General features: G+C 44.3%; 1 protein-coding gene across 4 annotated transcripts in view; it reads right to left on the bottom strand.

Moving 5' to 3' along the window:
- Positions 1–14,634, bottom strand: part of agbl4 (AGBL carboxypeptidase 4) — a 1,656,729-nt gene that overhangs the window by 1,560,604 nt on the left and 81,491 nt on the right. For all 4 annotated transcript variants that reach the window (XR_011594058.1, XR_011594059.1, XM_070886905.1 and 1 more), the window contains exon 3: positions 13,222–13,346. Coding sequence is in view for 2 of the 4 variants with exons in the window: in XM_070886905.1 (XP_070743006.1) it covers positions 13,222–13,346 (125 nt within the window). In the remaining 2 variants the exon portion in view is untranslated. The remainder of the gene's footprint in view (positions 1–13,221; positions 13,347–14,634) is intronic.

Below are 14,634 nucleotides of genomic sequence, written 5' to 3'. Positions count from 1 at the left end.
ATGTGTGATCGCATACCAACTGCACATTCAGTGAGTGGAAACCTTTGCAGTTACCGAAGATCTCAGGATTGTGATGTGGTACCCTCAAAGCGACATGCGTGCAATCAATGGCACCCTGCACTGCAGGGAAGCCCACTATGCTGGCAAAGCCACATGCACGCTCGTGCTGCTTCTCTCTGCTCATGGAGAAGGAGATGTAGTCCCTCCTCCTTCTGTACAGAGCATCTGTGACCTCGCAGAGGGAGCAATGTACGGCAAACTGGGAGATGTTGGAGATGTCTCCTGTTGTTCCCTGGAAAAATCCATTGGCACGATGACTGCCACCGAGAGCCGTCCTCACCTTGGTCTGAGGTTCGAGGTCTGGTTGCAGAAGATAGCAGAGCTCTGTGACCACGTCCTTGCTCAAACGCTGCCTTTGCACACACTGCTCCTCAGTGAAATTAACGTAAGAGAACTGCTGCCATGATACCCGAGGAGAGTAAGGTGTCCTGTTGCCAGCCCCGTGGTGCATTCTTCTGGCAAAATTCTGCTGTGGTTCTCCCTGTCCCGCTACCTCTGATCCTCCCTGTAATGCTGCCTCTGGTTCTCCCTATCCAGCTGCCTCCGGTTCCCCTGTCCTGCTGCCTGTCTTTGGCTGTTACTTTGTCTGTGCTTTGGTCCATGGGCCTCTTTCTGTGGCTCTCCCTCTCTTTGTCTCTACCTTTCTCTATCCCTCTCTCTATGCCTTTGTCTCTTTAACTGTTGCCGCTTTTGTCTTTGCCCATGCATTCTCTGACGGTAACGGAGCAGGAGGTGAGTGCCAGCACAGAAATGTTCCAAGTTCAAAACTGCCGTGAGTTATGCAGGGGAATAGTTAAAAGGTAGAAGACTCCCTGAGATAAAAATCGCTGCTATCGGTCCACCAGCCACTCTGCCTATCCGTTGGAAAACAGAAAAAAGTAATGGGCGACAGAAAATATTTTTCAAGATGGCACTTTTAAATAGCGCTGCTCCATCCGGTTCCCAGCTGCAACTCGATAGCTGAAGCAGTCACTGTCATTGGCAGGCGCTAAGGTAGGTTGCGCAGGGTAATTTAACCGGGGCGGTAAAGAGGCGATGCACATGGTGATGACTGCACACGGCGATGATAACGTCAAGAGGGGCACTCCCGCCAGCAGCAAGGCATGTAGCACCTCTGCAAAATCCCCGCCCAAATCTGCAGGGGGCGATTTTTGCGCCATGCCCGGGCACAAACCATTTTGCGCCCCGTTCGAGCCTCCCAGAGGTAACAGCCGTCAATCAAAGAGGCAATTTCTCCCCCTTTAAATCAAGTTCTTTTCCACATATTGTGGGTAACTCCATAAAACCACATCTTTTTAATTTAATAAATGTTTTATTTAAAAGCATCAGTTTGAGAAATTTGCAACTAAACACCACACAATTTCCCCTTTTCATGCTCTATATGATTGATGTGTGTGGTCTTTTCTGATCCAAGATAGTAATGTATATATTAAACATAATATAGAATACTGCAGAGACCCAAAAATAAGATTATAGCTTTGATTTTTTTCTGCCTTGAAGGATTATAGGTTTGTTTAGTTACTATTTTGAGCATATTGGCATATAAATAACTCACTTTCTCAAAAGATGCAAAACATTTCAATGCATTTTGTTATAACAGCATGATTGCCAAGAAACAAAATGACTAACACAAATGTACTAGAGTTTAGGATTTTACCATTCTATTGAATGATGACTGATCTGATGCATTGTTATAAATTCAAAATTTGAGTCAACCATGTGCAATTGTGACACTGAAATCTGCATGCGCGACACCTAAAATATTGTGGACAAAAATGCACTCTAGATAAGTCATACACAGCAGCTGTGGCATTGCTCATGGGAAGTCAAAGGATACATTCGTTTAATAATGATAGGAGCCATATACCATGAAACTTCAACTTTAATGAGCAGTATATTTTAAAATGCTAATGTTCTGCCTCTTTCAACCAGCTTAACAGTGAGGGACATTTCCAGCAGGTTACTGTAACAGCTGTTTTAACATTTGGCATATGCTCCACTTACCAGCAATCCGAGGTCTAATTTTAAATCATATTAGGGAGCTGAGTGCTTGTCAGCCCTAATGCCAGATGTTTTAGTTGCCATTTTGAACTTTCGGTATTACATCGAATATACAGCACAGAAACAGACCATTTGGCTCAACTGATGCTGATAGTCTACACGAGCCTGCTCCCATTTCATTTACCTCATCTCAGCCTTTCAACATATCTTTCCATTTCCTTTCCTCTCATGTACTCGTCTAGTTTCCTTTTGAAAGCACCTAAGCTATTTGCCTCACCACTTCCTATGGTAGCGAGTTCCACATTCAAATCATTAGGTGGGCTGAGAGATACAGAACATATGCATTTTAAAACTTATCTTTTCTGCCAAAGTGGATAATCTCACATTTTCCCACGTTATACTCCATCTGCCAAATCTTTGCCCATTCACTTAGCCTATCTATGTCCCTTTGCAGATTTTTGTGTCCTCCTCACAACTTGCTTTTCCACCCATCTTTGTGTCATCAGTAAACTTGGCTACATGACAATCAGTCCCTTCATCCAAGTCATTAATAGGATCTGGGGGCAACAAAGCGGTTGGGAAAGCCAGCAGAATGGGTTTCCTGCAGGCCCTGCCAAATGTAAAAGGCAGGGCCTGATTTGCATGGGAAACCTCTGTTTCTCACCTACAGCTAGCCAGATGAAGAGGCTGACTGGCTGCGGGCGAGTAGGTCTGTGGCACTACGCCACAGAAAGGTTGGAGGGGTGGGGCTGGGAAAGATTGGGGGCTGGAGGACAACAGTGGGGGGCCAGGGGAGCATGGGGGCAGGGTCAGAGAAGCAGGAGGGGTCGGCAACGATCGGGGGCCTAAGCGGCAGATTGGGGGCCAGAGGAAAAGGGAGGGGGGTTCGGAACATTATCAGAGGGCCAGGAAATCATTAATGCATATTGTAAACAGCTGGGGTCCCAGCACTGAACCTTGCGGTACCCCACTAGTCACTGCCTGCCATTCTGAAAAGGACCCATTCCCATTTATTCCTGCTCTTTGCTTCCTGTCTACCAACCAGTTCTCTATCCACGTCAATACATTACTCCCAATACCATGTGTTTTAATTTTGCACGCTAATCTCTTGGTGGAACCTTGTCGAAAGCCTTCTGAAAGTCCAAATACACCACACCCACTGGTTCTCCCTTGTCCACTCAACTGGTTACATTCTCAAAAAATTCTAGAAGATTTGTCAAGCATGATTTCCCTTTCATAAGTCCATGCTGGCTTGGACCGATCCTGTCGCTGCTTTCCAAATGCGCTGCTATTACATCTTTAACAATTGATTCCAACATTCTCCACACTACCGATGTCAGGCTAACCGGTCTATAATTCCCTGTTTTCTCTCTCCTTCCTTTTTTTAAAAAAAGTGGGGTTACATAAGCTACCCTCCAATCCATAGGAACTGATCCAGAGTCTATAGAATGTTGGAAAATGACCACCAATGCATCCACTATTTCTAGGGCCACTTCCTTAAGTACTCTGCGATGCAGACTATCTAGCCCTGGGGATTTGTCGGCCTTCAATCCCATCAATTTCCCTAACACAATTTCCTGACTAATAAGGATTTCCTTCAGTTCTTCCTTCTCGCTTGAACCCTCGGTCCCCTAGTATTTCCAGGAGGGTTATTTGTGTCTTACATGGAAACATAGAAACATAGAAAATAGGTGCAGAGGTAAACCATTTGGCACTTCGAGCCTGCACCACCATTCAAGAAGATCATGACTGATCATTCAGCTCAGCACTCCTTTCCTGCTTTCTCTCCATACTCCTTGATCTTTTTAGCCGTAAGGGCCATATCTAACTCCCTCTTGAATATATCCAACGAACTGGCATCAACAATTCTCTGCGGTAGAGAATTCCACAGGTTAACAACTCTCTGAGTGAAGAAGTTTCTCCTCATCTCAGTCCTAAATAGCTTACTCCTTACCCTGAGACTATGTCCCCTGGTTCTGGATTTCCCCAACATCGGGAACATTATTCCAGCATCTAACCTGTCCAGTCCTGTCAGAATTTTATATGATTCAAAGAAATCCCCTCTCATCCTTCTAAACTCCAGTAAATACAGGCCCAGTCGATCCAGTCTCTCCTCATATGTCAGTCCTGCCATCCCGGGAATCAGTCTCGTGAACCTTCGCTGCACTCCCTCAATAGCAAGAACGTCCTTCCTCATATTAGGAGACCAAAACTGAACACAATATTCCAGGTGAGGCCTCACCAAGGCCCTGTACAACTGCAGTAAAACCTCCCTGTTCCTATACTCTAATCCCCTAGCTATGAAGGCCAACATACCATTTGCCTTCTTCACCGCCTGCTGCACCTGCATGCCAACTTTCAATGACTGATGTACCATGACACCAAAATCTCATTGCACCTCCCCTTTTCCTAATCTGCCGGCATTCAGATAATATTCTGCCTCCATGTTTTTGCCACCAAATTGGATAACCTCACATTTATCCACATTATACTGCATCTGCCATGTGTTTGCCCACTCGCCTAACCTGTCCAAGTCACCCTGCAGCCTCTAAGCATCCTCCTCATAGCTCACACCGCCAAACAGCTTAGAGTCATCTGCAAACTTGGAGATATTACACTCAATTCCTTCATCCAAATCATTAATGTATATTGTAATAGCCGGGGTCCCAGCACTGAGCCCTGCGGCACTCCACTAGTCACTGCCTGCCATTCTGAAAAGGACTCGTTTATCCCGACTCTCTGTTTCCTATCTGCCAACCAGTTCTCTATCCACGTCAGTACATTACCGCCAATACCATGTGCTTTAATTTTGCACACTAATCTCTTGTGTGGGACCTTGTCAAAAGCTTTTTGAAAGTCCAAGCACACCACATCCACTGGTTCGCCCTTGTCCACTCTACTAGTTACATCCTCAAGTATTCTAGAAGATTTGTCAAGCATGATTTCCCTTTTATAAATCCATGCTGATTTGGACCGATCCTGTCACTGCTTTCCAAATGCGCTGCTATTTCATCTTTAATAATTGATTCCAACATTTTCCCCACTACTGATGTCAGGCTAACCGGTCTATAATTCCCTGTTTTCTCTCTCCCTCCTTTCTTAAAAAGTGGTGTTACATTAGCTACCCTCCAGTCCATAGGAACTGATCCAGAGTCGATAGACTGTTGGAGAATGATCACCAATGCATCCACTATTTTTAGGGCCACTTCCTTAAACACTCTGGGATGCAGACTATCAGGCCCCGGGGATTTATCAGCCTTCAATCCCATCAATTTCCCTAAGACAATTTCCCACCTAATAAGGATTTCCTTCAGTTCCTCCTTCTCGCTAGACCCTCGGTCCCCTAGTATTTCCGGAAGGTTATTTGTGTCTACCTTCGTGAAGGCAGAACCAAAGTATTTGTTCAACTGGTCCGCCATTTCTTTATTCCCCATTATAAATTCACCTGAATCTGACTGCAAGGGACCTACGTTTGTCTTCACTAAGCTTTTTCTCTTCACCTATCTATGGAAGCTTTTGCAGTCAGTTTTTATGTTCCCAGCAAGCTTACTCTCATACTCTATTTTCCCCCCCCTAATTAAACCCTTTGTCCTCCTCTGCTGAATTATTAAATTCTCCCAGTCCTCAGGTTTGCTGTTTTTTCTGGCCAATTTATATGCCTTTTCCTTGATTTTAACACTATCCCTAATTTCCCTTGTTAACCACGGTTGAGCCAACTTCCCCGTTTTATTTTTATGCCAGACAGGGATGTACAATTGTTGAAGTTCATCCATGTGATCTTTAAATGTCTGCCATTGCCTATCCACCGCCAACCCTTTAAGTCTCATTCGCCAGTCTATCCTAGCCAATTCACATCTCAAACCATCGAAGTTACCTTTCTTTAAGTTCAAGACCCTCGTCTCTGAGTTAACTGTGTCGCTCTCCATCTTAATGAAGAATTCTACCATACTACCATATTATGGTCACTCTTCCCCAAGGGGCCTCGCGCAACAAGACTGCTAATTAATCCTCTCGCATTACACAACACCCAGTCTAGGATGGCCAGCTCTCTAGTTGATTCCTCAACATATTGGTCTAGAAAACCATCCCTTATACACTGCAGGAAATCCTCTTCCACCGTATTGCTACCAGTTTGGTTAGCCCAATCTATATGTAGATTGAAGTCACCCATGATAACTGTTGTGTCTTTATTGCACGCATCCCTAATTTCCTGTTTGATGCCATCCCCAACCTCCCTATTACTGTTTGGTGGTCTGTACACAACTCCCACTAATATTTTCTGCCTTTTGGTGTATCGCAGCTCTACCCATATAGATTCCACATCATCCACGCTAATGTCCTTTCTTACTATTGTGTTAATATTCTCTTTAACCAGTAACGCTACCCCACCTCCTTTTCCTTTCTGTCTATCCTTCCTGAATATTGAATACCCCTGGATGTTGAGTTCCCAGCCTTGGTCACCCTGGAGCCACATCTCCATAATCCCAATTACATCATATCCGTTAACAGCAACTGTGAAGTTAATTCATCCACCTTATTACGAATGCTCCTCGCATTGAGACACAGAGCCTTCAGGCTTGTTTTTTTAACACTCTTTGTTCTTTTAGAATTATGTTGTACTGTGGCCCTTGATGATTTTTGCCTTTGATTTCTCTGCCTTCCACTTTTCCTTATCTCCTTTCTACCTTTAGCTTCTGCCCCCATTTTACTTGCCTTTGTCTCACTGCATAGATTCCCATCCCCCTGCCATATTAGTTTAAACCCTCCTCAATAGCACTTGCAAACACTTCCCCTAGGAAATCGGTTTCGGTCCTGCCCAGGTGCAGACCATTCGCTTTGTACTGGTCCCACCTGCCCCAGAACCGGTTCCAATGTCCCAGGAATTTGAATCCCTCCCTCTTGCACCATTCCTCAAGCCACGTATTCATCTTAACTATCCTTCGATTTCTACTCTGACTAGCACGTGGCACTGGTAGAAATCCTGAGATTACTACCTTTGAGGTCCTGCTTTTTAATTTAACTCCCTAAATTCAGCTTGTAGGACCTCATCCCATTTTTTTTTTTAAACCTATATCGTTGGTACCTATATGCACCACGGCAACTGGCTGTTCACCCTCCCCCTCCAGAATGCCCTGCAGCCGCTCCAAGACATCCTTGACCCTTGCACCAGGGAGGCAACATACCATCCTGGAGTCTCGATTGCAGCCGCAGAAACGCCTATCGATTCCCCTTACAATAGAATCTCCTACCTCTATAGCTCTTCCACTCTTTTTCCTGCCCTCCTGTGCAGCAGAGCCACCCATGATGCCATGAACTTGGCTGCTGCTGCCTTCCCCTGATGAGCCATCTCCCCCAATAGTATCCAAAGTGGTATATCTGTTTTGGAGGGAGATGACGGCAGGAGAAGACCCCTGCACGACCTTCCTACTCCTGCTCTGCCTGATGGTCACCCATTCCCTATCTGCCTGAGTAACCTTTACCTGCGGTGTGACCAACACACTACACGTGCTATTCAGGATATCCTCAGCATCGCGGATGCTCCAGAGTGAATCCATGCGCAGCTCCAGTACCGCAATGCGGTCTGACAGGAGCTGCAGCTGGATGCACTTCCTGCACACGTAGTAATCAGGGACAATGGAAGTGTCCCTTATTTCCCACAAAGCACAGGAGGAGCATGACAAGGGTCTGTGCTCTCCTGCCATGACTTAACCCTTAAATTAACTTAATTTGGCAACAATGCCAAAGCTTAACTACTGATAAGAAAAGAAAAAGAAAAAGAGAAAAAGAGAAAATACTCACCAATCCAACAGCCAATCACTTACCCGCTTGGCTGTAACGTCACACTTCGATTTCTTTTTACTTGTTTACTTTCTGCCCCTGCTGCAGCTGGCCTCCTCCCGACTACCGCTGCTCCAAGCTACCGCCGCCTTTTGTAGTCCTGCGCCCGCTCTGCTCTCGCGATGCTGGCCTCCTCCCTCCTCCTGACTTAGGGGGCCAGGAGGAGCATAATGGGGCCAGGAGGAGCATAATGGGGCCAGGAGGAGCATAATGGGGCCAGGAGGAGCATAATGGGGCAAGGAGGAGCATAATGGGGCAAGGAGGAGCATAATGGGGCCAGGAGGAGCACAGGGGACCAGGAGGAGCACAGGGGGCCAGGAGGAGCGGGGGGGAGTGGGCGGGGGGGTGGCGGAGGAACAACAATGTAGGGTCAGAGGAGCGTCGAGTGTGAGGGTTTGAGGGAGGTCTTGTGGGGGGGGGGGAAAATCGGAGGACTGGATGGGGATCGGAGGCTGGGAGGGGTCTCCAATCGCGGGGTGGGTTAGGCAGGAACACTGGATCCAGGTGGTAAAATTAAAGGCACTTACCTCCAGGAACCAGCAGTCCTCGCCTTACTTTAGCTGGCAGGTTTCACGAGGCCTTCAAAACCCGATCAGCTAAAGTTAAATTCAAAATGAAGGTTAAAGCAGAGGCCTACAGCCTCATTATAATATTTAAATACAAAACCTGCCTCCTGGCAGCAGATTGACTGCCCTACCCCCCATCCCACTTCCACTAAGAGAACTAGGGAACAGGCTATCCTAGTTTGGGTATTGTACAATGAGAAGGGGTTAATTAACTGTCTTGTTGTGCGGGTCCTTTAGGGAAGAGTGACCATAACATGATTGATTTCTTTATTAAGATGGAAAGTGATGTAGTCCAATCCAAAACTAGGGTCCTAAATCTAAACAAAGGAAACTACGAAGGTATGAGGAATGAATTGGTTATGATAGATTGGGAAGATTCATTAAAAGGCATGACAGTGGATAGGCAATGGCTAACATTTAAGGAGCGAATGCATGAATTGCAACAGCTATACATTCCTTTCTGGTGCAAAAACACAAAAGGAAAAGTGGCCTAACAAAAGAAATTAAGAGTAGTATTAGGTCCAAAAAGGAGTCATCCAAAGTTGCCAGAAAAAGTAGCAAGCTTGAGGATTGGGAGCAGTTTAGAATTCAGCAAAAAGAGGACCAAGAGATTGATTAAGAGAAGAAAAATAGGAGTATGAGAGTAAACTTGCAAGGAACATAAAAACCGACTGCAAAAGTTTCTACAAAGTACGTAAAAAGAAAAAGATTAGTGAAGACAAATGTAGGTCCTTTACAGTCAGAAATGGGAGAATTTATAATGGGGAACAAGGAAATGGCAGAACAATTAAATAAATAATGTGTCTGTCTTTACAGAAGAGGACACAAATAACATCCCAGAAATGCTAGGGAACCAAGAGTCTAGTGAACAAGAGGAATTCAAGGAAATTATTATTGGTAAGAAAATAGTGCTGGAGAAACTCATGGGACTGAAAGCCGATAAATCCCCAGGGTCTGATAATCTGCAACCAAGAGTACTAAAAGAGGTATCCATGGAAATAGTGGATGCATTGGTTGTCATCTTCCAAAATTCTATAGATTATGGAACAGTTTAGTTGGATTTTCAGAAGGCCTTTGATAAAGTCCCACATAAGAGGTTAGTGCGCAAAATTAAAGCACATAGGATTTGGGGGTAATATACTGGCATGGATTGAAAATTGGTTAACTGACAGGAAACAGAGAGTAGGAATAAATGGGTCTTTTTCGGGGTGGCGGACAGTGACTAGTGGGGTATCACAGGAATCAGTGCTTGGGCCCCAGCTATTCACAAGATATATAAATGATTTGGATGAGGGAAACAAATGTAATATTTCCAAGTTTGCTGATGACATAAAACTAGGTGGGGTTGCGAGGAGGATGCAAAGACACTGCAAGGTGATTTAGATAGGTTGAGTGAGTGGGCAAACACATGACAGATGCAGTATAACATGTATAAATGTGAAGTTACCTACTTTGATAGGAAAAACAAAGATAAAGTATTATTTACATGGTGATAGCTTGGGAAATAGCGATGTACAAAAGGGACCTGGGTGTCCTTGTACACCAGTCATTGAAAGCAAACATGCAGGTGCAGCAAGCAGTTAGGAAGGCAAATGGTACGTTGGCCTTCATTGCAAGAGGATTTGAGTGCAGGAGCAAGGATGTCTTACTACAGTTATACAGGGCCTTGGTAAGACCACACCTGGTGTATTGCGTGCACTTTTGATCTCCTTACCTAAGAAAGGATATACTTGCCATAGAGGGAGTGCAGTGAAGGTTTACCAGACTGATTCCTGGGATGGCAGGACTGTCTTATGAGGAGAGATCAGGTCGACTATGCCTGTATTCATTAGAGTTTAGAAAAATGAGAGGGGATCTCATTGAAACGTCTAAAATTCTGACAGGCTTGGACATACTGATGTTTCCCCTGGCTGGGAAGTCTAGAACAAGGGGTCACAGACTCAGGATACGGGGTAGGAAATTTAGACCTGAGATAAGGAGAAATTTCTTCACTCACGGTAGGTGAACTTGTGGAATTCTCGACCACAGTCACTGAATATATTTAAGAAGGAGATAGATTTCTAGGGCCCAAGTTTCCACATGATTTGCGCCTGATTTTTAGGAGCAACTGGTGGAGAATGGACTATCTTAGAAATCGCAATTCTCCACATTTTTTTTTCTGCAGTTCTAGTCAGGTAGAACAGTTCTACTTTGGAACAGAATTTTTTCTTCAAAAGGGGGCGTGTCCGGCCACTGACGCCTGATTTCAAAGTTTCCACAGTGAAAACATACTCCAAACTAACTTAGAATGGAGCAAGTGAAGATTTTTGTAGAACTGAAAAAACCTGTTCTACACATTAAAAAATCAGGCGCAGGTTACAAATTAGGCGTCCAGAACGAGGTGGGGGGGAGAGGGGGGGGGGAGGGGAAGTCATTACATTCTACAATAAATCCTTATTTATACTTATACAAATTTTATACAAATAAATCCAACCTGAATAAACATTTATAAGCAAAGAAAAGATTAAATAAACTATCTTCCTACCTGTGTGAAAGTGCTTCAGCCAGCCTCACAAGTTCGTTCGTTCCCGACGGCAGGGGGTGAGGAGGAAGCCATTCCAGACGGCGGGAGGGAGGGAGTGCGGGCCCGCCCGCCCGAACGCAGCGGGGGGGGGAGGAAGACGTTCCAGACGGCGGGAGGGAGTGCGGGCCCGACCGACCGCCCGAATGCAGCGGGGGGGGGGGGGGGGGGGGGAGGAAGACGTTCCAGACGGCGGGAGGGAGGGAGTGCGGGCCCGATCGACCCAACGCAGCGGTGGGGGGGGGGGGGAGAGGAAGCCGTTCCAGACGGCGGGCGGAAAGGAGACAGTGAGAAGGCTGCAGGAAGCCTCAGTGCTGATGTGCTGATGGCAATGTGCTTTTATTAAAAAATGTTCAAAAATTAAACAGCTACAAAGAACTACAAAAATGGCCGAGTGCCAATGTTTCCTTCACACTGCGCGTGCGCGAACGCTCCAACGCCCCCTCCCACTTACAAAATCGGCGCGAGTGTAGGCTCCACCCCCCATGGCGCCGCGCCAAACAGACAAGGAGCTGCAGGGCTCTCCAGAATCGCGAGTTTTTTTTCCGGTGCCGTTTTAGGCGCGAAAAACGGGCGCACAGCTCGGAGGGGCGCCCGTTTTTTATCGTGTGGAAACTTGGGCCCCTAGACACAAAAGGCATCAAGGGGTATGGGGAGAAAGCGGGAATATGGTGTTGAGATAGAGGATCAGCCATGATCATATTGAATGGCGGTGCAGGCTTGAAGGGCCGAATGGCCTACTACTGCTCCTATTTTCTATGCTTCTATGTTAAAACCAGAAATAGGCTGGTTGAAGGCAGGTTCTAGTCAGGATTCAGATTTTTAAAACTTTAACTTCCCACACGACCGCAACCTACCTTATTTTTTAGGTTAAAATTCCCCCCAATAATTCAGTGAACCTGATAATAATGCATTGTGTGCAAAGTAGCATATGAAGTGGAATATCCTCCAACACATTGTGAGCAATGCTAGAGTCTATTATTTGTTATTATTAATACTGCCTCGATATCATAAAGTGAACTTGGCCAACCACATAAAAACAAGCAAAAAAATAAATAGTCATACAACTTCTACAAAGTAACAGATAATATAGTCAGTGATAATTTACAGACTGGAATGCTATTACAGACTGGGAACATTTTTGTAATTCATCCTTTACTGTTTTTTGTATACATATAGAAATACATACTTAATACAGATATATGTTTAGACCATTGGTAAAGACATGATTGAATTATGCGGGATTTAACTCCATTTTGTTTATATAATGATTACAGGGATCCCATACAATTAAGTTTCACAAGTGCTCCAATCAAGTATGTGGATGGTTTCTTGGACAATAGATGTGGCCTCACGCACAGTATGATACCATATTTTTACAGCAATAATCCAAATTATTTTGAGATGAGGTCTCCATTCAAATTTTCGAATGACAGCTAAAAGACCAGCAATGCAGTGCTGAAATAAAGTTAAGCAATTAAAATCCAACCCTCTGTTTTAGACCATATCCCTCCATTCCCTCTCCATTTTGCCATAAGAGTCACATCAAACAGTCATCATCACAACTGAAAAACTGTACACAACTATCATATCTATGCACAATTATGCACACGAATATAAAGTATACCTTCCTTTTTAAATAAAGAAAAATACTAGAATTTAAACAATTTATAACTGGACCACTGCATTAAGTTGACTGTATTATGTGGTTGGATCATCTTTTAAATGTAGTATTACACAAGGATGTTTGCAGTATCCTCTATACAACTCATTGGTTATATAGTCAATAGTTAATTATTAAATCATTGACTCAAATACTATTTTATACTTTATATGCGACTTTATCTATTCAATGAGTAATTAATTAAATTGACAGAATGAAAGTTAATATTTCATAGATTTGGAGATCCTGATGGAAAGGACAAAAATGTTGATTTGTCACTGTGCTAAAATAGTGAAAAACTTGAAAATATCTCCAAATATAAATTAATTGTATGGTTCACTGGCCTCCCAAAAGCGCAAAGGGAAAATGTATTCAGAAAGGTTCTAATAAGTCAATTTTGTTTTAGTTAAAAATGTTTATATTCTAAAACGGTGATACAGCAGATGTTTTGATTTAATGTTTTGAACTGAGAACAAAATGCTTTAGTAAAATAGTCGTACTGATTCTGCAGTACTGAACAATTAAGCTCTTACCTGATATTCCTTCATATTTTCTACAGTAAAGTCAAACCAAACTCTGAAACGAGGATTGCACGTATCTGGTCTGATAAACAGATCATATTCAAATTCTGATATATAGTCTACACGACCTAGGTTTCCTGTGGAAAAAATAAATTTGCTTTTGATTGTTCTGACATTTTATTAATTTTCTATATAATAATGCTAAAACATAACAGACATTACTTAAAAAGAAATTAACTATATTTAGTTAAACTAAATAAAATTATTTTACAATGTGTATGTTGTGATCCAAAATTGTATTGGATAAGAACATTTCATTTCTAAAAACAACTAAAACTGTTGAAAATTATCAACAACTGGTCAGACTTTCAAAATACAATTTTAAAATGTAATTAAGTTGAAAACCTTGCATTGGGATCTTTTCCCAACCCAGTAATCAAGTAAATATGTCATAGAAAATTAAATTCTACAGACTGTAATCTGCCTCAATTCATCACCATCATCATCATCATAGGCAGGCCCTCGAAATCGAGGAACACTTGCTTCCACTCTAAAAGCGAGTTCTCAGGTGACTGTACAGTTCAATATGGGAATTACAGTCTCGGTCACAGGTGGGACAGGCATTGAAGAAAAGGTTGGGTGGGAGTCTGGTTTGCCGCACGCTCCTTCCGCTGCCTGCGCTTGTTTTCTGCATGCTCTCAGCGACGAGACTCGAGGTGCTCAGCGCCCTCCCGGATGTGCTTCCTCCACTTAGGGCGGTCTTGGGCCAGGGATTCCCAGGTGCTGGTGGGGATGTTGCACTTTATCAAGGAGGCTTTGAAGGTGTCCTTGAAAGGTTTCCTCTGTCCACCAGGGGCTCGTTTGCCGTGTAGGAGTTCCGAATAGAGCGCTTGCTTTGGGAGACTTGTGTCGGGCATGCGGACAATGTGGCCTGCCCAACAGAGCTGGTCGAGTGCGGTCAGTGCTTCGATGTTGGGGATGTTGGCCTGATCGAGAACACTGACGTTGGTGCATCTATCCTCCCAGTGGATTTGCAGGATCTTGCGGAGGCAGCATTGGTGGTATTTCTCCAGTGCTTTGAGGTGTTTACTGTATATGGTCCACGTCTCTGAGCCATATAGGAGGGCGGGTATCACTACAGCCCTGTAGACCATAAGCTTGGTGCCAGATTTGAGGTCCTGGTCTTCGAACACTGTATTCCTCAGGCAACCGAAGGCTGCGCTGGCGCATTGGAGGCGATGTTGAACCTCGTCATTGATGTCTGCCCTTGCCGATAGTAGGCTCCTGAGGTATGGAAAATGATCCACGTTGTCCAAGGCTACGCCATGAATTTTGATGACCGGGAGGCAGTACTGTGTGGCGGTGTCAGGTTGGTGGAGGACCTTTGTCTTACGGATGTTTCATGTAAGGCCCATGCTTTCATAC

Source organism: Pristiophorus japonicus, chromosome 8 (assembly GCF_044704955.1).
Source record: "Pristiophorus japonicus isolate sPriJap1 chromosome 8, sPriJap1.hap1, whole genome shotgun sequence".
NCBI classification, from domain to species: Eukaryota; Metazoa; Chordata; class Chondrichthyes; family Pristiophoridae; genus Pristiophorus; species Pristiophorus japonicus.
The sequence above is the reverse complement of the archived record's forward strand: the minus strand, read 5'-3'. Positions and strand labels throughout refer to the sequence as shown.